Source organism: Ogataea parapolymorpha, chromosome VI (assembly GCF_000187245.1).
Source record: "Ogataea parapolymorpha DL-1 chromosome VI, whole genome shotgun sequence".
In the NCBI taxonomy this organism is placed as follows: Eukaryota; Fungi; Ascomycota; class Pichiomycetes; order Pichiales; family Pichiaceae; genus Ogataea; species Ogataea parapolymorpha.
The window spans coordinates 1,470,516-1,493,304 of record NC_027861.1 but is presented as its reverse complement, the minus strand read 5'-3'; the positions used below and the strand labels follow the sequence as shown (position 1 = coordinate 1,493,304).

Below are 22,789 nucleotides of genomic sequence, written 5' to 3'. Positions count from 1 at the left end.
AGACCGCGTCCCTGTGAGTCGTTCGCGCTGCTCCCAACACTGGGTTACGAGCACTTCCCTTTGCTCATCCCTACACCATCATGGTAGAAAAATTCGCAAAGATTTCATCCGCGACAGGCTGTTCGTTGTAGTACACGTTAAATGTCCTCAGCTGAACAAAGTAGGCTCTTTAGTCCAGTTTTCTCCTTGTTGGCTGACAGACTGTGCCTGTTTGGTATGGAGCACTATTCTCACGATTTTAGACATTTCGTTTTCCAAGTCTAAATACATTATGGTAATGTATTCCAATAAATCATGTGCCCGTCTATTTAATATGGCTAAATAAAATTTATGTTCAGTGCCCCACTGAGTCATGTCTGCGTGGTACTACTGTCTGTTCTTTTAATTGTGCTTATTCAGCCATATTCTGACCCGTGTTTACTCTATTCTTACTAGGGAGACCTCATGAGCGCACGCTGCATGCCATTTTAAAAAACAGGGGCATGGCAGAAAAGCCCGAAATTTGGGGATCCTTTCTGCTTTTTTTCTATTGAAAATTTTACGCGGGGTATAAATATTTATGCTCACGGCTATGCTTTGTCGACTAATTTACACGAGTTTGCCGATAGTCACGTGTCCTGAGATCACGCTACGCTAATATTTTGTAGAAAGCTTCTAACTGTTTGAAGGTTGATTAGATAATAGTGTTAATGACCCCTATTCTACAGGCCATTATCTGCACAGCCGAACACACCACCGACTTCGCCTGCACGGTACGAGTCAATGATACTCTGGACCACAGCGTACACACCAGGACCCAAAATGTAGAACCCGAGCACAATCAGCCCGACATTGAGCACGACTTGGACCTTGTCCCACAGGCCGCCACGCACATCCCGAACATGGAAATATGCGAGTCCCCAGTAGACAAAACCAAACCAGCAGTCAAATAGAGAGCTCATCAAAGAGAGCAAATCGCTGAAGAATGGAATCACCTCCGCAATCACAAACGCAACCACCCACGTTGCCGCCAACAGCCCCGTCCACACTGCCCATCCTACCACTGTGTGGTCACGCCTGTGCTGGCTGTGCTTGTCATAAATACGGAAAAACACAAACCGCGCAGAGACGCTGGCATACAGCAGACCCAGGAAGATAAGCGTCGGCACTGCAAACGAAAAAGCAATTTTCTTGTACACTGGGGCCAGCGATCCAAATGCCGGCGCCGTGATGTATGCGTCACCCACGTAAACGTACACGATCGTGCCTGTTAGCACGTATAGCACAATCTCTGCGATCGTGACTGCGTAGACCGCTTTGTTGAAATCTCTTGGATTCTTCATCTCTGCAATAAACGACGGATACGTGATTTGTCCCACGAATGTGTACACAATATTCAGCACAGCGTTCATTCCCTGGACGTATGTCGTTCCTGGAGCTGGCCACAGCCGCCACGTCACGCCGGTGGTCCCATCCCAGCCGCCAGGGTGATCCTGGACACCGGCAAAAACCATGCTCAGCACGATAGCCACAAACATGGTTGCTGCCGAAAACCAGCCCATGAACGACAGCCCAGAAAATGTCCGTGGTAGGGAGAACACAAAGCAGATCACCGCCGCAACCACACAGAAATCCACAGTGCACACTGCGTGGTTGGTTATCGTGTTTAAGTACTTGGCCCCCGTCAGCACGTGCAGCCCCTGAATGAAGGTGTTGTTCAGAATAAAACACACCGCCGTAAACCACCAGGCCCAACGGTGGCCCCACAGCAGGTGCTGTCCTATGTCGCAGATATCCTGGACCTGTGGGTGCTTCAAGCAGAATCGCCATAGCGTAAGCGAGGTGTACAGCACGCACAACGACACAAACACCGTGCACAGAATTCCTGGCACCACTCCGAGCACAGAAAACGACCAGGGAAAGCTCATCACTGCAAGACAAACATACTCTGAGAACAGCAGGGCCGCTGTCTTCTCCCACGAGCACGTTCTGTACCGGATCCTAGCCCCCTCCTGATCCGCAAGCTCTAACTTTAAAAACTCCTCGAGACTCGCCGCACTGCTCGTGGAGGCAGCCTCATTATCGAGACTGGACTCTACCTTTGTGTTCGGTTCCTTAAAAGACATCTGAAACGAAACATATTTGACAGGCCTGAAAATTTGTTTGACTTGCTGTGGCTTACGCCACAAGAGCAATTGACAGGGATTGGGAAAAAGAAAAGTTGAAATTTTTTTATCAAGTTTTAGCCACACTAGGAGGATGTAACCGAGGTATGACCCGGGGGGGACTAACATATAACCGTGTGGATAACCGTGTAGATAACCGTTTGGTTGGCTGTTTACGACTTGCAGGACTGCCCATCTAAGGGCTTGCTTTCAATTCGCCTTCCATGCTTCTAGATTATTATCAAGGCCTGGTACAGCCACAGACATCTTCAAGTTGTCTGATCTCAAACCATGGTTGAGTAGAGTACCGCATGGTGGTAGCTAGATGGCTGAGGCAGACCTCAAACGTAAAGAACATGCACTTGTTGAAAATTTGCCTCCGAGGTTGAGAGGGATGGTATTGAGTAGTTTAAACCTGACTCACGTCCATCTCGTAAATCTCATGATCATCGTTTGCAACGTAGTGCCCTCATCAGATCTTCAAAACCTACTCTTGAGCCTTGAATATAAACCTAAGCTTTCTCGCCATAAAAGTTTTGGCTTATCGGCTGCTACTGAATTTGGTCTCCACAATATTGCCACAGTTGCATATCATAAAAATTTAGCCAAATCTGCTGTAATCATAGATGGTTGAATCAAGCCTACGTAAGAAAGCCTCTTTCAGTTGCGATCGGTGCAAGCAGAAAAAGCGCAGGTGCGTGCGCGAAGGAGGTGGCAACATCTCTGTTTCGCTGGACGTCGCACAGGCCTGTACTGAATGCATCAAATCAAACAGTATTTGTCATACAAGTTTAATTAATCGGAAGCAGTATGCCTCAAGATACAAGTGCCAGCTTATAGGAAATTCAAACATCAGTTCTGACAAAACAGGTCCTATTAAAAGCATTCTACTTCAGACATTGAAGAAGCTTGTGCCCAACATACAACTTGAATCTGATGCAGACGTGATCGGTCTTGCAAAAGCAGTAGGAGTAAATGTTGATGGAATCGTGCAACAAAAACTCGCAACACAGTCATTTTTAGTGGACAGTTTGGGTCATGTTGATATACAACAGGAGCAAATCGTTAAAGATGATAACGGTGATCCGCGCCTCCTTGGTTCATTAGGTACTCCTGCAATCCACAACAACATATTAGAGCTAATCCAAAAACCAAGAAATCCTGAGTTTCGGTCAGAAGCAGCTTCAAATCCGCTGGAATCTCCTCAAGGATCTCTGAGCTCGAACTTTTCAATTTCCGGACTAATTGATAAAGCTAAAGCCGTTCGCTATGCAGATATATTCTTTGAAAACGTCAACAGTGTCTTTATATGTGTCTGCAGATCAGAGTATGAAGAGCTTGTGCAGAAATTATGGCAAGGTGAGACTCTGTCTTCGATTCAAAGTTTCCTGGTGCTGCTGGTTTGGTTACTGGGTAAACTTTACATTATAGAGCAAGAGCTCGACACCGATGACAGGCTCATGAGTATTTATAAAACATTTCGCGACCACATAGTTGGTCAGATAAGTGTTAAGTGCAGCATAATTGGAATCAGAGTGCTCGTGCTGATAGCAATCGTCTCGGAAAGTGTCGAGGAAAGAGATCTAGCGTGCAACTTGTTTAAAATAGCTGCAGTTCAAGCAACATCAGTTGGAATTCACAGAGATGTTTTTCATCAAGAGGTTCCTCGGCTACAAAAGGAATACTCTGAATTGTGGTGGACAATCTTCAACAATGAAGTGCGCTTGAGCAATATAATGGGACGATCAAGCTCTATTGATTTAGATGATGTTACGATAAGTGCTAACTTTAAAGCACATCAGCTCAAAAGCAACGTATGTTTCTACGAATCATCCAAATTGCACCAAATCCTGTATCAATTTCTCAAATTTAAGGCTTGCAACCTCCAAAATTCGTTGATCTTGAGCTCTCCCGACGCAATAGAGAACGCTGTGCAACTCAGACAAAAGCTTCTAACTTGGAGAAGAAGTCTTCCGGAAAACCTGGGAGATATTTTCAATTCTAAGCTTACAGAACTGTCGTATCCCCAGATATTCTTGCACCTGGAATATCACTACTGCTACATCAATGTGGGGGTTCCCTTCTTACTATTGATACTTCGAGCAGTCAACAGTGGAAAAACCGTTCAGATCTCGAAAGACGATCCAATCCTTCAGCTTGCTGTTTCCTCCATCAATTGTTCCAAACAGCTCTATAACATTGTTGAGTACGAATTCGAGAACAAACTATTCAATGGATCGGTTCATACTGACCTCTATATACTATACCATGGCGTTTTAGTGCTAACGATAGCATCGATACTACTCAAGTCTGACAAGTGCGGAAACATCGTGGACACAGAACTGCTTGACAGAACATTTGGTATCAGCTTCGATAAATTGTGGGAAGTCCTTGGAAAAATAAGGAAGCTCAACGATAATCTAAAAGCCCACTGTTTTGGATCTGCTACCATGGCCTGGAATTTGATTGATTCACTCTTGCATGACCTAGACGGTTTTATAAATAAAGAGTGTGATGACTGGGGTAGCATGTTGCAAATTGACCAGAATTTTTACGATCCTTTGAGCATGTTCAACATCAGCACAGATGGATTTTTAGAATTTTTGAGTACACAGGCAAACGAAGGGTTTGACTTTCGGGTAGCCGATGTCGTTAGGTAATCAGATTTCAATCTCACCTCTAACTATTTTGTAGAACAGGTCTTTCAGTATAATCTTGGCATCCTCGGGATCATCAATGACATTAGACTCAAAGAAGTTGTATCTTCCACGGGGTCCCAGACTGTGAATCTTATTATAAAGCTCTGTTGCTGCATCAGACGTCACTCTTTTAATTCCTGCTGATTGAAGTGCAAAAGCATCTTCGACCCATTGCTTTTGTTCTTCTTTGGAAGGAAGAGTTTTAGCATTGGACCAGACCCCTGCTATTGCTATTGCACTCACCTCGCTAATAAGAAAAAATAATGGTGTTCTTGGGATTCCGATGTGACAGAGCGTAGGGTCACCAATGGAAAAAGTGTATAGATACAAATTTCTAACAATGTTGTGCTGAGTGGCCTCTTCACCATCTGTACTCACCTTGACATAGTCCTTTCCTTCATTTTCAGGTATACTAAGGAACGGGTAATGTGTATGGTAACCTGTTGCCAAAATGATCTTGTCAAACCTTTCGACTTGACCATCGATGAACTCAACTGAGTCTTCCAGAAACTGACTTATTTTTGGGTGAAGGCGTATCTGGAAGGTAGGGTCGGTCAGCACGTCAGAGATCCACTTTTTACCGGCTTCTTTATTATTCTTTAATGCTTGGCCTGGTATTGTGTTGGTTGATACATGCACCTCTTTGCAGACAGGTATAAGATATTGTAGAATGTCGACGGCACTGATGCTACTTCCCACAATGAGCACTTTTTTATTCTTGAGTTCTGATGGATTTCTGTAAGACTTGGCATGACTAACATTATTATGCTTTGTCGCGAACTCGCGTAAGCCATCTATTTTTGGGAAGTGAGGAATATTGAACTTTCCTATGGCAACAACAACCGCATCGAAAGTTTCTTGGTACCATTTATCAATGTTATCCTTGCTCTCCACCACTTGCAAGACCCACTTTTCAGTCACCGGGTCTTTGTACACTTTTTCAACGGAGGAGTTGAATCGTATATATTTCTCCAGATCGTTGACTTTTGCAAAATTCTCCAAGTAACGAAGCACATGATCGTGCGTGACAAAAGGTGCATATACTCCATCTTTCGTACTAACAGATGGTGGACCCGAGGTAAATCTCATTAGCTCGCCCGGAATATTAGTAAAGAGACCATCATAAATGCCACTTTTGTTCCACCTTAGGCCTGGCACTGACTTGGACTCAATTGGAAACTCCTTCGATGTCGAATCCAAACTTGCAGGTGGACCTCTGGTTGGCCTGACTTCCGAAGGCTTGTAATATTCGTCTACCCCCGAAGGAAATGCTTCATCTTTCTCTTTGCTATAATTCCAAACACCTCCGATCGAGTTATTCTGTTCGAAAACTGTTATCTCTGAAAATGCTCCATTAGCCGGCAGTGCATGGCGGTCTCTTTCCTTATCAATAGTCGAAGATCCGTCACTAGCAGTATGTAATAGCTCGTTCAATGTGACTAATCCACCTGCTCCAGCACCAATTATAGCGACTTTCTTCACCGACAATGTCATTTGTCAGTAACACTTCTCCATAGATACATTTATATACTTGTGGCTCAAAAGCGGAATTGAACCAAAATAATTCCGCATTATTATAGTAAACTATTTATTGTCAAAAAAACACAATCACGTGGTTACACATGATCCGCCCCATATTTTAACTCACTAGGGGTAACTTTATATTCTGGTGCATCGTCCCAAAAGCTTGCCAAGATCTCGCGGTTTTGGGTCCCATATGGTGTCCTTCCATGGTAGCACGTATAATTGTTGATGAATACGATATCTCCCTTTTGAAATGGGTGTTCGTAGCAGCACTCAATTGACTGTTCTAGCAGATAGTCCAAGTATTCCAACGGAATAAATGATCCGTCATCATACGTGATAGCAGGCTCCGCAGAACTGCCATTTTTCTCCAAGTCTAGCTTATACTTGGCGTAGTAGCCTGGTAACGAACTGAAAAGGATTGGGTTGCCAGAGTAAGGGTCTCTTCTCACAGGTTGTGTGTGCTCATGCAACTTTAGACCATCATCCTTCGTAAACTCAAACTCGTCAACAACATACTCTTTACAGATGAGTCCTGCCTTTGCCTTCTGTTTCTCAAGATCGTCATCTTCTTCGATCAAACTTCCAAAGGAATGTGTGGCCTTCCACGAATAAACTGATCCGTTTGCAAGTTTTTGTTCATACGGCCAGGTTTGCGTAAGATAAACACCCTTCTTGATCATTTGCTCAATGAATTCCGGATACTTCTCAATCAACTTGTCGAAAAGCTCCGTCGCATGGGTAATTGTTTCATGCCCCCCAGTTTCCGAAGGTTCTTTTGCAAAAAAAGTTAAAACCGACGGGTACCTTTTAAATCTGGAAAATTCCTGATGGGCATACAGTCTACTGAGACCGGTTGACTTGTTCACCGTGGTAACATTCTCAGCAATTGTTATGCGCGGATGAGCGACTCCATTTTGTTCATAAGGGATCCATTGGGATCCCTTTGCAACCGAGCCAATGAATTTTGCAAATCTCTTTGGGCAATCAGAGCCGAAACCTTGGATCACCAAAGCCCCATGTTTTCTGATAAGTGTCTTGAAGAAATCGTGCTTTTCCGCCAGCTCTTGTGCAAAGGCTGCAAAGTCACTGTAGACTGATTTGTCCTCAGATGGGTCTACTGGAAACTCTGCTTGTAAAACGAGGGGAAATTCTTCTCCTCTGATGTAGCGAGCCCGGGGGTTTGTCTTTTTGGAGAGTTTGTAAGTCCTTCCTCCATAAACACCAACAGCCTGTGGCAGCGAGTGCTGCAAAATACCTTCTGTAACAGTCATTTCGATTACAACCACATACTTGATTTAGAGCACATTAAATATTAAAAATCCAGATCAAGATGCGGAATATGCAACTTTTACTTCCGCAAGATGCCACAGCTGATAAGCACCCCGAGAAAAAAAAATTAATTCAAACGCACAATATATAAAGATGGCACCTGGAGACGGTTTGATGAACCATGGAGAAAACTGTGGATCATAAGGAGTCTGTTACCAGTGAGGTGTCTGAACCCGACTCTCATCTAGTTGCAAAAATTAAAAATGCGGACGTCACGTTGAAGTTTATGGAAGAGCACGATGCTATGGTGGGAGAGCTCTCGCCAGACCAGGAAAAAGCATTGTATCGCAAGCTTTTGCGTAGAGTGCTTGTTATTGTGTTTGTCATCAACCTGCTAATGTTTTTCGATAAGAATGCAATGTCGTTTTCGAAACTCTTGGGAATGTGGAAAGAGACGCACCTGACTCAAAAACAATATAGTAATGTCAACTCTCTTTTCTACGCAGGCTACTTGGTTGGACAAATACCTGGACATCTTATCATGCAGAGAGTGAATCTGAGACTCTTCATGCTCGCTCAATTGTTATGCTGGGTAATACTTATGTTCGGTCAATTGGCAGCCAAGGACTACCCTGCTATTGCAGCTATCAGATTTCTTCTAGGTGTGACAGAAAGCGTGGTTACGCCATGTATTGAACATACTCTTGCAATGTTTTTCACTTTGAAAGAACAGGAAGTTATCAATCCAATTTTCTGGATTGGCACGGTTGGCGTTGGTATCCCGACTGGCTTTATTGCTTATGGTGTCAACCATTACAAGGGAGATGTTATTAGCAGGTGGAAGATCTACTGGATCATCAACGGTGGGCTAACACTTTTATTGGCAATTTGGGTTGCTTTTGACTATCCCGACAACCCTGCGACGTATAAAGCCTTTTCCATAGAGGAAAGGGTCCATATTGTCAGACGAATCAAAAAGCAGTCGAGATCGTCAATTGAAGAGAAACATTTCAAGATGTATCAGTTTTCGGAAGCTATAAGAGATCCAATCACTTGGTTTTTCGGCTTGTACGCATTCACGAGCATGCTTGCTAATAACATGAATTTCCAGCAGCAAGTTATCTCAACGTCGTTGGGCGTGTCCAATTTGAACTCTACTTTGATTACCGTTGCTCAAGCGGGCTACAGTACAGTGGCATTCTTGATCGGATCATATCTGCTTTCGAAGTTCAAAAACTCGCTTTGTTATCTGTCTGTCATATCGAATATTCCAGCTATTGTTGGAGGCATCATGGCAGTTGCACTTCCTTGGTCAAACAAAATTGGCATCCTTGCAGGTTGCATAATTGTGCATACAGATGGATTTGCCTACATCCTTGGACTCTGCTGGTCTCAGTCCTCCTCAGCAGGTTATACGAAAAGATTGACCAGAACAACGGTGTTCATGATTGGCTATGGTGTGGCCAATATAGTTGCTCCCCAGATGTGGACTACCGGGCCGAGATATTATGCAGCATGGATAGTTCAATTGGTCGTTGCCTGGTTCTTCAGTTCTGTGCTTTTGATATGGATAAGAGTTATTCTGTCGCGCAGAAACAAAAAGAGATTAGCTCAACTGGAGTTCGATGACGATGGAAACATAATCAGCAAAAAAAATGCGTTTGTTGAGGATGGAGGAGAAGACCGCAGAAAAGTTGATGTCTCGATGCTGGATTTGACGGACCTGGAAAATGAAGAATTTATATATCCTTTATAGGGTGTGAATGTCTGGAGTTTTGCAAAACTGGATATTTAAAGAAATTTAGTAGCAGATTTAATATTAAGGCTTCAAGTAAAGTTTTTTGTCTTTATGACTTGTAGTGTCGTCAATATTACTCAGCTCACTTTTGTTACGCAATTGGCGAATCAGGCTCATATTCAGAGTATAAACGTGGACTGATAGGCCACTAGAAAAAGTCTTTTTCGTCCAGAGGCAATCCGAGAGCTTCTCTTTGGGACTTTGACTCTGGATCAAAGTGTGGCAAGTCAGCAAGAGAGGTGACTCTGGTTCCGTGACGTGGCTGTCTTCCTTCGTGGTCCCAAGTCGATCTGTGCTGAGACACTCTGTTATCCCAGATGGCAGAGGTGCCGTAACCCTCCTTAGATGGGGTCCATCTAAACCGAACCTGGATGTCGGCATTCTTCTCATAAACATCAAAGAGATAGTTGAGGATCAAATCAGACTCAACAGACGAGAGCCCAACAATTCTCTTTGTCATAGTACGGTTAACGTACAGTGCCTTCCATCCTGTTGCAGGGTGAGTTCTAACCAAAGGATGAACACGCTCGATTTTTTTTGGGCCAGAAAATGGATTCTTTCTGTCAAGGTATCCATGCGCAGAAACGTACACGGCCTGCTTTCCATCCAAGAATTTCTTGAAGTTTTCAGAAAGCTTGTCATAGGCCGCGTATCCTGAAGACCATAGAGTGTCACCACCAACATCTGGGATTGCGTCCAGGTGCAGGTGAGTGATACCAGCAGGACGTTTTTCGTGCACGAGGTCTGTGTGCCAAACCTGGGCACCCCTCGTACTGTTCTTGGTGGCATCCCAGTTACCTAGATTGATATTCTTGTAGGTGAAGTTGGATCCAAGCGACTTTTGGAAATAATCCTGCCAGATGACAGTGATTCCAGGCAAGCCATTGACTTGAGAAGCTTGAGGGTGTTTCTCGACACGTCCCCAGTACTCACCGAGCTCCAATTGTTTTTGAGGAGAGAGCTTCTGGTCTCTAAAGAAAACAACAACTCTCTCGGCAACCAGCAAGGCCAGCTCGTCTTTTTGTTGGTCAGTCAGGTCCTCAAGCTGTAAACCAACGATCTCAGTACCGATATGGTTAGTCAAATGAATGACCTCCTTCGCAGCACCCAAAAGGGCTTTTTTCTCAGGGTCAGCATTCTTGGCACGCTCAATGTACTCGTAGTCGTCGTCCCGGATCGCGGTAGCTTCATCAAGGTAAACAGGAATAAGCGACTTGTCTGGTCTGGAAGGATAACCTTTGGAAATATCGATGCCTGCATCGACCAAACGCTTCCTGGTGGAGTCAGGCAAAATGGTCAATCCATCTGGGTCTGGACCAAAATGCTGGTTGTCTCCAGGAACAGTGCCCACGGAGATGTTTTCGGAAGCTCTAATTAAGTTTTCGATTTCCTTGTCGATTGGAATAGCTTGGAGTTTTAGGGTGGCGGTTGAAGTCATAGTTGGCAATGAGGAAAACAGCCAAAAATGCGGCCTTTTATAGGGTGCCAAAAAGTGGTTGCAAGGTTTAGGTGACAACCGTTCACCTGATTAAAAGCAACAAAGCTCCAGATGTGTGGCTCCAAAACTATAGCCGCAGAGCCGCCCATTGGCGGTGATAGTGCGATTATGGTAACTGCGTATAGCGATAGAGTGTGAGACTGGCTTATGGCCCAATCAAGTGCTATTGTGGCTCAGGAACATTACATTGTTGAAGTGAGGAGACTTTTGAGTCGAACAATTTCATATATGGTGCCATGGTTTTTGTGTGGATGTAAATTTCGATTAGTAATTATTGTGCTTTTATTTGGTGTGCGAGTTGTCTTATAAGTGGGGGTTGACGGCATTTGATTGAAATCCGGATAAAATATTCGACTCGTTCGATAGTAGGCCAGAATCTGTTCCCAACGCACACAGAGCTCCAGTCTCTGTCTACGGTCATAGCTTTTGGTGTAGATAAATTTGGGATCGTGGAATGATGCTTGTCAGAACTTACTTTGGAATTACCTAAAGCCAAAGGGATTCTAAAAATGCCAAGAACGCTAATACGTCAATTAGACACCTATTCAAATGAAAAATCAACTGCGACCGTTAGACAGGAAAGAAAGGAAAGACAGGGAGAATATGGCGGCAAAGGTACAAGTTAATAAGTTCAGCTGGTCAGCCAATTCCATAGCATTCGCTCTCAACCCTGAATCTTATGTTCAAGAATCAGACAGACAAGGTGGATGGACTACTCAAGAAGGAAAAGCCTTTGGAACATAGGAGTTGGACATATTTGAATGTGGCCACTAATCTGAGCATGGACGGTTACTCAGCTTCCACGGTGCGTTCATAACCTTCCTGAAATTCATTCCTCTTTCTCGACTTTTCGAAGCCTATTGTCAAGCAGTCCTCCGGGAATTTTTCGCCGAAAAACCGTTTTAAATCTTTTGGCAGGGAGGCACATTATTTCTTTCTATTGTTACATTTTGCATTAATTGCTAATTCTTACGTTGCGGTGGCACCAGTTTCTACTATAAAGCTCGCGAATGTCGCATTGCTATTTCCATCCATCAGCTAGTCAAAATGTCTGTGCTTATTACCGGTGCTAATGGATTTATTGCTTCCCATATCGTCGATACCCTGCTAAACTCTGGCTATACTGTCATTGGTACTGCCAGATCTGAGTCCAAGTTCGAACCACTTCTCGGCGAATTCAAGAAAAAGTACCCTAATGGTAACCTCTCCTATGAGGTTGTGTCCGACATCACTGCTGAGGGTGCTTTTGACGATTTGCTGAAGAAACACCCCGAGATCAAGTACGTGCTCCACACTGCCTCGCCTTTTTCTTTCGGCCACGACAAATCTTTCGAGGAGGCCTACTTCAAGCCTGCTGTTGAAGGCACTAAAAACGTTCTCAAGTCGATTAAAAGATACGCTCCTCAGGTCACCAATGTGGTCGTCACTTCCTCGTTTGCGGCAATCCAGAGATTTACCCCTAACTACGTCAAGTACACGAACCAGGACTGGAACCCAATGAAACTTGAAGAATGCAAAAACGAGATTGAGGCATACTGCGCATCCAAAACTCACGCCGAGAAGGCTGCGTGGGACTTTGTTAAGAACGAGAAGCCAAATTTCAAGCTCACAACCGTCAATCCACCATACGTCTTTGGTCCACAAGTTTTCGACTCTGCTGTCAGCAAGACTCTGAACACATCCAACGAACTGATCAATAGGGTCGTCAAGACACCACCAACCGACGAGCTGGTCAGCCAGCCATCCGGCTTGGGAGTTGACGTCAGAGACGTTGCAAAGTTCCACCAACTAGCCTTTGAGAAGGAGTCGGCTGTCGGAACTCGGCTGTTTATTGTTTCTGGCCACTTCACAGGACAGACCATCCTGAATATCCTCAACAAGCACCTCCCAAACGAAAAGCTTGCTGTGGGTGCTCCAGAAAAGGACAACGCTACAGGACTGGTTGGCTACGGTATTGAAAACGTGCTTGAATCTGTCGGTGGCTACGAGTTTATCTCATTGGAGAAATCGATTGTCGACGCTGCATCACAGTATCTGAAGAAGTTTGGCAGCTTCAAACAGGTAGAGTAACTGTTTATATGATTAACTAGTAACTTTTCTTCACAGGAAATCCTCTTTTCTTATTAATCTCATCAATAGCCTTTCTGGCCTCTGTCACATTTCCAAGGGCCGTAGGCATGTCTGAGTGCAAACAAAGCATGAATGGGGTCTCACCGAAATTAAATTTGATTTTTTCTCCAGAAACGCATGAGAGTTCATCCGTCTCGGCCACTTCCACCAGGTCGTTGTATATGATAGATGGGTTTTTAGCTCTGGAGAGGGCAGGAGGGACAAGTTTTCCGTCAGCAGACCAATCAACGTCAAGGTACAGCTCTTGGATGAGATCGACGCCCATCTCCTTGGCGACTTTCTCGTAGTGTGCGTTTTTGGCTCCGACCACAGGAACTTTGAAGATCTGTGCTGCCCGTAAAACCGCTCTCATCACCTCCTCGTCGCGCTCCACGTAGAAGTAGAGTTCTCCATGCGGCTTGATGTGGTTAAGTGGCATGCCCTCGGCATCCAAAAACGCCTTTAGAGCGCCTGTCTGGTACATGACCAAGTTGAAGATTTCGTCTGGTGGAATGGCAAACCTCCGTCTTCCGAAACCAAGCAGGTCAGGCAGACCTGGATGCGAGCCGACCTTGACGTCGTATTTCTTGGCAAGCTTGACCATCTTGGCCATGATGTTGAAGTCGCCCGCGTGGAATCCGCACGCGATGTTGGCGACGTCGATTAACGGCATAAGCTCCTCATCGGGGCCCATTTTCCATTTTCCAAAGCCTTCTCCCATGTCGCAGACAATCTCATACTTGTCCATGTACTTATTGTTCACCTCGGGTGATCCCGCAAGAGCTTCTGGTATTTTGGCCATAGTTAGAGAGTATCACAGGGAGTGGTACGAGAATGAGTATTTCAATGCTCAGCGAATTTCGATAAGCCAAAATAGCGGCTACCCAAAATGTATATTAAATGTGCTTTTGCGCTATAACGAGTGTCGGCCCGCTTCGGTGCAAGATAAGGCAGAGCGGTCGAGAAGCGCATAAAGCCTGCGCGCAGGAAATTTGCGCCGCATATGCTGCACTGCTTCAGCCTCACGCCACCGGTTTTTTTTCTCGAAATCAAAAATATATTTGTTTAAGCTAATTAACAGTACTAATATTCACGACGGCCTCCTCTTTATTCTCAGCCTCCGCCCTGCGGCTTGTTACCTGGCTTAGAATCTGCTCAGAGTACAGCACGGGGCTCCGTTTTCTTGTAAAAATGTTCTTAAAGAGAGTCTTGATTCCGTTCCAACTTTCCACCACAGGGTACACAGTGACAATACTGACCGAGAAGAACACCCACAAAAAGGTGACCACAATGTAGCCGCGGAAAAATGTCTTTGTGAAAATGTAGTGGCTGCCGTACAGAGGCATTGGGAAGAGCACCAAAAAGAAGAGGACAAAGAAAACAGCCAAACCTATACCGTAGTTTCTCTTGCGTTTCATCATGGCGTCTTCTTCCTGTTCTTTGGTAAGGACAATCTCTGTGAGGTCTTCTCCACTCAGAACGTTTGTCAAGCCTTGCTCTTTGTCGAACTCAGAGTCGTCGACCTGTTTGATCTCGGTCTTCCATTTATTCCAGTCGAAGTCTGCTGGCTTCAAGTAGGTGAACAGCGGCACAAATATGATTGGCACAAAAATGGCGGCCGTGTTACCAGCAGCCAAAGCCCGATACGTGGACAAGGTGGTAATGGTCACGGATTTCGATGCTGAATAACTGTATCCAATCCAGATAGCCAGTGAAATACAGGTAGAGAGCGTGCTGCTGGCGACAAACGCAAAGGTCGAGAGTTTCTTCCAGAAAAGCGTGCAGATCATTGGAATAACGCAGACATTAACAATAATACCGGAGGCAGTGGTGATGAACGACACGTCGAAGTTGGCCTGGCCAAGTCCAATAGCCAGTCCAATAGCCACCGCACTGAAAATAATGACACTCAAGTGCGTGACCAAGACAAGTCTTTTGCCGTCTGCTTTTGGATTGATGTAAGATTTGTAAATGTCGTACGTGAGCAATGAAGACACAGCCACGGTTTCTGAAGAGTAAGCGGCGGTGATTGCCATGAAAACCATCAATAAAATCGCTATGGCACCGCCTTTACCCATAATCGCGTACGCAGAAATTGGTAGAACCAGACCGTTGGACAGCTGTTGCTCCGTGAGTCCGCCTGGCACCGGGAAGTTGCTGGTTTGTTCGAGAGCACGACATGCCAGACCCATGGTGGTTGCCAATGCATATGGCAAAGTGAACCAGCACAGACCTCCGAGAGTGTATCCCGTTAGGGCTCCAGCTGGGTTGGCAGCAATGGCTTTCTGGAACAGTTGAGAGTCGACTGCAGCTGCCCATCCGGCTCCAAGCAAAATAAGTCCAAAGAGACCGCTGTTCACCGAGGTAAACGTCAGATATGAGCCGTCCAGATTCTCGGCCACAGGGTACGTCTTGGCTGCCTCGTTTAAAAGCTCCCAGACTTTTTCTGGTGATCCCAAGAGATCAGACGTGGCGTAGACCTTGAACATAAACGTCATCATGATCACAAAGATGATCACCACGTGAGTCCAGTCGGTTAAGAAGGTGGCCTTAATACCACCGATCAGAGTGTAGACAATAACGAAGACCGGCAGAAGCACACAGGTGGCCTCTTTGCTCATGCCTGTCATGTTGGAAAACACAGAAGCACCGTTGATGAGCAAGTTTGCCGTGTAGACCACCTGCTGAGCAAGAGAGTAGAAGCACATGGTCAGATGGCCAACGGTTCCGAATCTGACCTTGATGATTTCCTGGAAAGTGTGAGCATTAGGCGCCTTTCTCTTCAGCTCGATGGCCATAGTGGCAAAGATGATGATCTGGACACATGCACCACCTCCGTACCACCAAGCGGCGGATATTCCGAGATTGTACGTGGTGGTGGTGGAAAGAAGCAGAGTGGAAGCGATGGTCCAACTGGAAACCACTGCGCTGGCTATAAGCCCAGATTTGATGGACCGCTTAGCGGTGGACAACATTTCTGAGTCCTGGACCTCATTCATGTAGCGAGAGAGCAGCCACGAAATCAGTGCCATGGTGACGGCAAAAACCGCACCCACACCAATCACGATTCCGTAACCGACTCCCTGAGAGAAGATGATGAACTGTCCGTTGGAAGTGTCGATACTCATTTTGATGGTTTCAAGAACAACTACATGTTGCTAAATATATGTTGGCGGCGATAAGTGAAACTGTGATTTTCCTGATGCTCCTAAAAAATGATTATGCATGTTCTTATGCGCGAGCGATTAGTTCCTAGATAAGACGATAATCGTGCATATTGCATTTCTTTGTTCTTCTCACTGGGGACAATTCCGCCGTTGAGTATAAGGCCATGCGGCTGCCGACCATCTGCCGATCACCGTGCCGCCAGTGGCGAGCCGACGGTTCGTATCATCCGCTCCACACCCAAATACATAGCCGCTAAGAGGTCCTGGTTTTTGATAAGATAACGTGAAACTTTATTTGCTCCAAAGTCAGTCATCAGGTATTGCAAACCATATGTCCAGCTTCAAGAATATCAGACGGGTGCTCATTGCCAACAGGGGCGAAATTGCTGTGCGGATCATCAAAACCTGCAACAAGTACCAGCTGACGGCCGTTGCCATCTACTCAAAAGAAGATCTCGAGTCACTTCATGTGAGTTTGTCGGATGAGGCTTATTTGTTGAGCGGAGTTGGAGCTAGCGCATACACCAACATCCCAGAGATTATCGAGCTGGCCACAAAGCACAACATCGACGTTGTCATTCCTGGCTATGGCTTTCTTTCTGAGAACTCGGAGTTTGCAGCAGAGCTGGCCAAGAACGGCATTCTTTTTGCCGGTCCTTCTTCAGAGTCTGTCGAGCAGTTTGGTTTGAAACACCTGGCTCGTGAGATTGCAATCAAGGCAGACGTGCCTGTGGTTCCTGGAACCAGTCTGATCAGCGACAGCGAGGAGCTAATTTCTGAATGTAACAAAATCGGGTATCCTGTGATTTTGAAGGCCACAGCAGGAGGAGGAGGAATGGGTCTCAAGGTGTGCTACAACGAAGGCGAACTTGTGGCAAACTTTGCTGAGGTCACTTCCAGAGGCACGTCTCTTTTCTCCAATGCCGGTGTTTTTGTCGAAAAGTACATCGAGAAAGGTCGCCACATCGAAGTCCAAATGTTTGGTAATGGTCTGGGTGATGTGGTCACTTACGGAGAAAGAGAGTGTTCTATCCAGAGAAGACACCAAAAAGTCATTGAAGAATGTCCCTCGCCGTTTGTGTCGGATCTTGGTAGCAAGCACAACCTGCGCGAACGTCTGACCTCGGCAGCAAAACGTCTGGCCTCCACCATCAAGTACAAGTCTGCCGGCACAGTCGAGTTCTTAGTGGACGACACGACCGGCGACTTCTACTTCTTGGAGGTCAACACCCGGTTGCAGGTGGAACACGGAATTACAGAAATGGTGTATGGCGTCGATTTGGTTTATTTCATGCTGTTGCAAGCAGAATACGAAAGCAACTCGTCTGGGATTCCCGTTGAACTTTTGAAAGCCAATTTGAAATACGACAAAAACGGCGTCGAGATCCCCAACGGCCATTCGATCGAAGTCCGTGTGTACGCGGAAAATCCAGTTCGCAACTTTGCTCCGTGTCCCGGAATTTTGCATAATGTCTCGTTGCCGGAAGACGGCACTTACGGGGAATACCAGGTGCGAATTGACCACTGGATTGAGACCGGTAGCAAGGTGTCGCCTTACTTTGACCCGCTTCTGGCCAAGGTGATGGTCTGGTCTCCACTCCGGACCAGTGACAACATGATCAAGGTTTTGAAAGATATCAAAATCCAGGGCCCAGTCAACAACGTGGAGTACTGTATTCATATTCTGGACAGCCCCGAATTCCGCTCAGGAAATACGCTGACCAGCTTCTTATCAGGATTTGTCTTCAAGCCGCATTTAATTGAGTTCGAAAGCGGAGGAGCATACACCACCATCCAGGACCTTCCTGGAAGACGTAAGGTCAGGTTTGGAGTGCCTATTGGTGGCCCAGTTGACCCGCTGGCTTTGCAAATAGCAAACGTCATTGTTGGCAACCATTTGCACTGTGAAGCTCTCGAAATCAACCTCAAGGGACCGGCTATCCGTTTCCATGCTCCAGCAGTGGTTGCCCTTGCTGGTGGCAGATTTAAAGTCACACTTGATGACAAGGATGTTCCTATGTATACAGAGTTGTTCATTCCGGCCGGCAGTCTCCTTGAAATCGAAGAGCCCCTAGGCTCTGCCGCAAAGTGCTATTTGGCAATCAAAGGCGGATTCCCTGGAGTTGCCAACTACCTTGGCTCCAAGGGCTGTTTGCCAAGTCTGCAACTTGGTGGCCACCAGGGAAGAATTATTCTCCCAGGAGATTGTCTTGATATTTCAGAACGAGACCAAATTGAGGTCTTCAAGACCGGCTACCAATTCCCTGAGTCGCTCATTCCTGACTACGAAAGACTCACGAACGTCGTCCGTGTTATTGGTGGTCCTCATGACACGCCAGATATTGTCTCTGAAGAAGGAATGGAGCAACTCTACTCCATTCCATACTCTGTTAATTTCAACTCCAACAGAGGTGCGACCCGTCTGGACGGCCCAGAAATGAAGTTTAGCAGGCCTTCGGGTGGTGACGGCGGTGGCCACCCAAGTAACGTGCTAGAATATCCTTATCCTACCTGTGGTTTGTCTGCTGTTGGGTCTGTGATGACTCTTTACGGGCCGGATGGAGCCACTGCCTCTGGATTTGTCTGCATTTTTGCTCCTGCGGAGGCAGACTTTTGGAAGTTCGGCCAGGCTGCCATCAACAGCAAAATTCACTTTACTCCTATCACGTACAACGATGCTATCAAACTCATGAAGCAGCGGAATGAGTATCTGGAGGAGATTTCCAAACGTCCTAGCAGCTCGTCCATAAAGTTCAACGACGAGCTTCCTGAGTACGAGCCACTAGAAAGCAAGGTTGGCAAGTTTTTGTACAGACGGAAATTGTCAGAAACCTTGCCAGAGGTTTGCTTTAGACAGGCAGGAGAAAGAATGATTGTGATCGACTTTGGTAACTTGGAATTCGATCTGTTCAAAAACGGCCGCCAGCACGTGATGGAGACGGAAATCAGAAAGCAGCTGCCAGGAATGTTTGAGAGTATAGAGTGCTGTACAGGAGCCATGGGAGTCCTGTTTGATCCAATGGAAGTGGACAGAGCTGATCTGCTGGAGAAGCTGATCAATTTGGAAGCATCTATCCCGCAGATTGACAAGCTGAAGATTCCATCAAGAACATTTAGACTGCCGGTCGCCTTTGAACATTCGGCCCTCGACCACTGTTTGGAGAGATATATGCACTCTCAACGCTCCCATGCCACGTACTTGCCGAAAAATACCGACTATCTCATGAAAGCAAACCTTATCAAGGACATGGAGCAGTTTAAGAGCTGCATTATAGGCAAGCCCGAAATGGTGGTTGCAATTACGTTCCTATGTGCTAACGTGCTGATGGCCACTGTGGACCCTCGATGCAGACTTTCTGCCTCGAAGTACAACCCTACACGTACGTCGACTCCTAGCGGAACGATTTCTACCGGCTCTGTGTTGCAATCCATCTATCCCCAGGAATCCCCTGGAGGATATATGATGTGGGGTATGACGCTGCCAAACTGGTACTGGGATACGTTCTGCAGAATCCACGAGAACCCATGGCCTTTTAGAGTGTTTGACCAGGTGGTTTTCTATGAGGTTGACGAGGAAGAGCTGCAAAGAATGAACAATCTACTGCTCACGAAAAAAATGAAGATCGAGCCTACCGAGGGTGTTTTCGATTTCGTGGAGTACAGGAATTTCCTTGACTCGATTGACGACGAGCTCAAAGATTTGAAAAAACGCAAGCTTCAGGCTTTTGAAGAGTGCAATCGTGAGGAACAGGCTGACTTTGAGCTGTGGCAGCAAGAAAAGGCTGCTGCTGCTGCCTCCAAATCAAAATCCGACGACATTAGCAACGTTCCTGGAGCAATCAAGATCACGTCGCATATGCCATCCAACGTGTTCAAAATCAAATGCAAGGCCGGAGACGTTGTTGCTAAAGAAGATCCGCTTGTGATTCTGGAAGCTATGAAGATGGAAATTCCTGTGCATATCAAGGACAAGTCTAGTTTCCAAAAATACGAGGTTCTGGGAGTTATTGTCGAGGAGGGAGATATTGTCAACCCAGGCGATGTTCTTATGATCATCAAGGGTGTGGAGTCGATTTAGAACAATTAGATTAGTTTAATTTATCAGTTTTGCAATTATAAATGTTTGCATTCTGGTTGCATGCAACCAGAATGAACTTTAGGACTACAGAGGGAGGAATATCTAAACTATGACAAACGTAGGTCCAAATCTGCCGGAGATGAGCAATAATGCAGGTTTTCCACCGTAAGTATGAACGGAACTTTTCTAACCCTATACAAAACCTATCAAATTAAAAATCTAGCTTTTTAATTTCGGCTCAATGACAATGTCTACCTCTTCGACCTCCTCGTCTTCGAAGATATAGTGTATTGTTTCGCTAACTTGCGACCGTTTATCCGGCCAAAAGTAGTTTGCGACAATGTACACTGTGAACGATGAGAGGAACCCATAGAAGTAAGACATGTACCATAACTCCAAGATACCAGCATTTAAAGAAACGTTCCCGACCTCCGATGCCAGGCCTGGAAGACACGGCACATTGCCAGTCAGAAACGCGAGCGCAGCACGCCAGTTGAATCCCTTGTAGTAACTGTACCTACCGTTTGGATCATACAAGGCAGGGACGTCCAGGTGCTGCTTTTTTATGACCCAGTAATCGGCAATAATTATGCCAGTAATGGGAGCCAAAAAGCTGGAAAGACCGGAAATAAAAGTCACCAGCTGAGCTGCCGAATTTTCTATTTTCCATGCCTGCAGAACCCAGCCGGAAATGATTGTGATAATCACTGCTCCCCGACGGATATTAATGTACTCCGGAAACAGCGAGACAAGGTCGTTGGCTCCAGTTATGACGTTGGCGGAAAGATTTGTGCCAATTTGTGAAATACACCAGGCAGCGCACACAAAGAATGAAGCAGCACGGCCTTTGGAGCCCGCAGCCGTCCAGTGCTCGGCGAACTCTGTTGGAGACCAGATGTAGGACCCGTACACCATTTTACCGGCGGAAGAGGCCACCAGAGACATCATGGTCACAAACGTGGCCCAGGCGGGCAGCACCACGACCTGCGCATACTGTGCCTTGGAACGGTCGTTCATGTACCTGGTGAAGTCGGCTATGTTGGTAGCCATGGTGGCCCAGCCGGCGACATTAGAGTTGAGCAGTTTCACGTACAGCCACGAGCGTTCTGCTCCGTGAACTGTATATTCCTGGTTCCAAATGTCTCCTGAGTTGCCGGCCATTTTGGCCATTCCTGCGGCAGTCCCGACTAGACAGGCGGCGGCTATGATGGTTTTCAGGATAAAGAACCATCTGAGTTTATGAGGGGGGATAAGTAGGAATGGGAATTGCACTGACCAAAAAACAAAATGGCCAATCATCTGTGGCGAGGTGATGCCCATGGAAGCTGGGATTTTATTGGGGATCCGGGCAAAAGATGGCCATATTGCCGTGATACAGGCGGTCATTGCCAACGAGCCAGAGAAAGTCTGGGTTGAATGCCAGAAAATCGCCGTGATGCACCGGGTGACAACTGCGAATTTTGAAAAATGATAGCCGAAGGAGGAGCGCACGGCAACGGGGAAAGGAACGTGGAGAGCGGCCCCAATAGCGCCATTAAAAATCAGTGGCAATCCGATAAGCACCATGCCGACCATGGACGTGCTCAGACCTGTTTTCCAAGTCATTCCCATGAGCAACGAGTTGGACGGATTCTCAACGGTTTGCATAGATAAGTAATCCGAGGCCCAGAAGCCGATAATCATGTACACGTTCCACGTACGTCTTTCTAGCGGAGTGACATCGCTGTCGACGTTTGTGTTGATGCCATCTGGCGCACACGAAGATTTCTGTTTGGGCAGACGCCATTTCTTTACCGTCAGCTTCATGAATAAAGGGGTAAATTTTTTAGGTGGCAGATAAGGATCGGATTTTTTAGCCAAATCTCGGGAAAATTCAGGCACAAAAAGAAAGGCGCATAGCAGCATTAAGAGACAATTTTTGCAATGACTCAGGCAACAATGTAGTTGGGACTGTGCCTCATTCAGAGAGAAACAACATCAATTGCAGCTTGGCAGGAGACCAGATTTGTGGACGGGAATTGTGTAAGTCCTGTTTTGAGGAGTTGGTTTAGGACAATAAGGGGCTTATTCTCAGCCAAATGCTTCTACATTACACGAATGCTATAAAGACGCTGTTGCTCGGATCTCACAGATATCTTGCCAACAACCTTCCAAATAGTTTTGAAGCCAATTATGGAGCTCCAGACAAAAATTCTCGGTTATGGAGCGGTTATGGCTCACAACGGTGCCTGGTGTATAATGTCTGCAGAGCAATGCGTGCCAAAAAGACACATGACAGTTTCACTTCAGTAGTGCAAGGTGTCTGCGCAAATGGTATTGGGTTCCAGCAATATCTCCAAAGGCTCAGGGGCAATCAAGTCGGTGGTCAGAGACATTTGTTGGACAGAACGAGGCACACTGAGGATAAGAAGGAAATACTGTATCTGCGATCTGCTAAGGTTGCTTTCATTTGACAGAAAAACACAGCTGTGGTTGGAGCGTGGAGAGCGAGACGCACATA

The 22,789-nt window shown here is 46.1% G+C and overlaps 12 protein-coding genes across 12 annotated transcripts; 5 read left to right on the top strand and 7 right to left on the bottom strand.

Annotated features, from left to right (window-relative positions):
• Positions 1-701: 701 nt before the first annotated feature.
• HPODL_01983 (N amino acid transport system protein) lies at positions 702-2,105 on the bottom strand (the record flags this gene model as incomplete). The annotated part of the gene is made up of 1 exon (XM_014078517.1): positions 702-2,105. One exon carries the CDS (start codon positions 2,103-2,105, stop codon positions 702-704), a length of 1,404 nt encoding a protein of 467 aa, XP_013933992.1.
• Positions 2,106-2,770: 665 nt separating this feature from the next.
• HPODL_01982 (uncharacterized protein) lies at positions 2,771-4,804 on the top strand (the record flags this gene model as incomplete). Its single annotated transcript, XM_014078516.1, has 1 exon — positions 2,771-4,804. The coding sequence occupies one exon, from the start codon at positions 2,771-2,773 to the stop codon at positions 4,802-4,804; it is 2,034 nt and encodes a 677-aa protein (XP_013933991.1).
• Positions 4,805-6,337, bottom strand: HPODL_01981 (uncharacterized protein; the record flags this gene model as incomplete). The annotated part of the gene is made up of 1 exon (XM_014078515.1): positions 4,805-6,337. One exon carries the CDS (start codon positions 6,335-6,337, stop codon positions 4,805-4,807), a length of 1,533 nt encoding a protein of 510 aa, XP_013933990.1.
• A 122-nt stretch (positions 6,338-6,459) lies between these two features.
• On the bottom strand, positions 6,460-7,641 carry HPODL_01980 (uncharacterized protein; the record flags this gene model as incomplete). The annotated part of the gene is made up of 1 exon (XM_014078514.1): positions 6,460-7,641. The coding sequence occupies one exon, from the start codon at positions 7,639-7,641 to the stop codon at positions 6,460-6,462; it is 1,182 nt and encodes a 393-aa protein (XP_013933989.1).
• A 179-nt stretch (positions 7,642-7,820) lies between these two features.
• Positions 7,821-9,395, top strand: HPODL_01979 (putative transporter; the record flags this gene model as incomplete). The annotated part of the gene is made up of 1 exon (XM_014078513.1): positions 7,821-9,395. One exon carries the CDS (start codon positions 7,821-7,823, stop codon positions 9,393-9,395), a length of 1,575 nt encoding a protein of 524 aa, XP_013933988.1.
• A 190-nt stretch (positions 9,396-9,585) lies between these two features.
• HPODL_01978 (uncharacterized protein) lies at positions 9,586-10,875 on the bottom strand (the record flags this gene model as incomplete). Its single annotated transcript, XM_014078512.1, has 1 exon — positions 9,586-10,875. The coding sequence occupies one exon, from the start codon at positions 10,873-10,875 to the stop codon at positions 9,586-9,588; it is 1,290 nt and encodes a 429-aa protein (XP_013933987.1).
• A 1,107-nt stretch (positions 10,876-11,982) lies between these two features.
• On the top strand, positions 11,983-13,005 carry HPODL_01977 (putative NADPH-dependent methylglyoxal reductase GRP2; the record flags this gene model as incomplete). The annotated part of the gene is made up of 1 exon (XM_014078511.1): positions 11,983-13,005. The coding sequence occupies one exon, from the start codon at positions 11,983-11,985 to the stop codon at positions 13,003-13,005; it is 1,023 nt and encodes a 340-aa protein (XP_013933986.1).
• A 16-nt stretch (positions 13,006-13,021) lies between these two features.
• HPODL_01976 (Lactam utilization protein lamB) lies at positions 13,022-13,846 on the bottom strand (the record flags this gene model as incomplete). Its single annotated transcript, XM_014078510.1, has 1 exon — positions 13,022-13,846. The coding sequence occupies one exon, from the start codon at positions 13,844-13,846 to the stop codon at positions 13,022-13,024; it is 825 nt and encodes a 274-aa protein (XP_013933985.1).
• Positions 13,847-14,114: 268 nt separating this feature from the next.
• On the bottom strand, positions 14,115-16,172 carry HPODL_01975 (Urea active transporter; the record flags this gene model as incomplete). Its single annotated transcript, XM_014078509.1, has 1 exon — positions 14,115-16,172. One exon carries the CDS (start codon positions 16,170-16,172, stop codon positions 14,115-14,117), a length of 2,058 nt encoding a protein of 685 aa, XP_013933984.1.
• Positions 16,173-16,542: 370 nt separating this feature from the next.
• Positions 16,543-20,289, top strand: HPODL_01974 (uncharacterized protein; the record flags this gene model as incomplete). Its single annotated transcript, XM_014078508.1, has 1 exon — positions 16,543-20,289. One exon carries the CDS (start codon positions 16,543-16,545, stop codon positions 20,287-20,289), a length of 3,747 nt encoding a protein of 1,248 aa, XP_013933983.1.
• Positions 20,290-20,508: 219 nt separating this feature from the next.
• HPODL_01973 (NCS1 allantoate transporter) lies at positions 20,509-22,095 on the bottom strand (the record flags this gene model as incomplete). Its single annotated transcript, XM_014078507.1, has 1 exon — positions 20,509-22,095. One exon carries the CDS (start codon positions 22,093-22,095, stop codon positions 20,509-20,511), a length of 1,587 nt encoding a protein of 528 aa, XP_013933982.1.
• Positions 22,096-22,367: 272 nt separating this feature from the next.
• HPODL_01972 (uncharacterized protein) lies at positions 22,368-22,742 on the top strand (the record flags this gene model as incomplete). The annotated part of the gene is made up of 1 exon (XM_014078506.1): positions 22,368-22,742. One exon carries the CDS (start codon positions 22,368-22,370, stop codon positions 22,740-22,742), a length of 375 nt encoding a protein of 124 aa, XP_013933981.1.
• Positions 22,743-22,789: the final 47 nt, after the last annotated feature.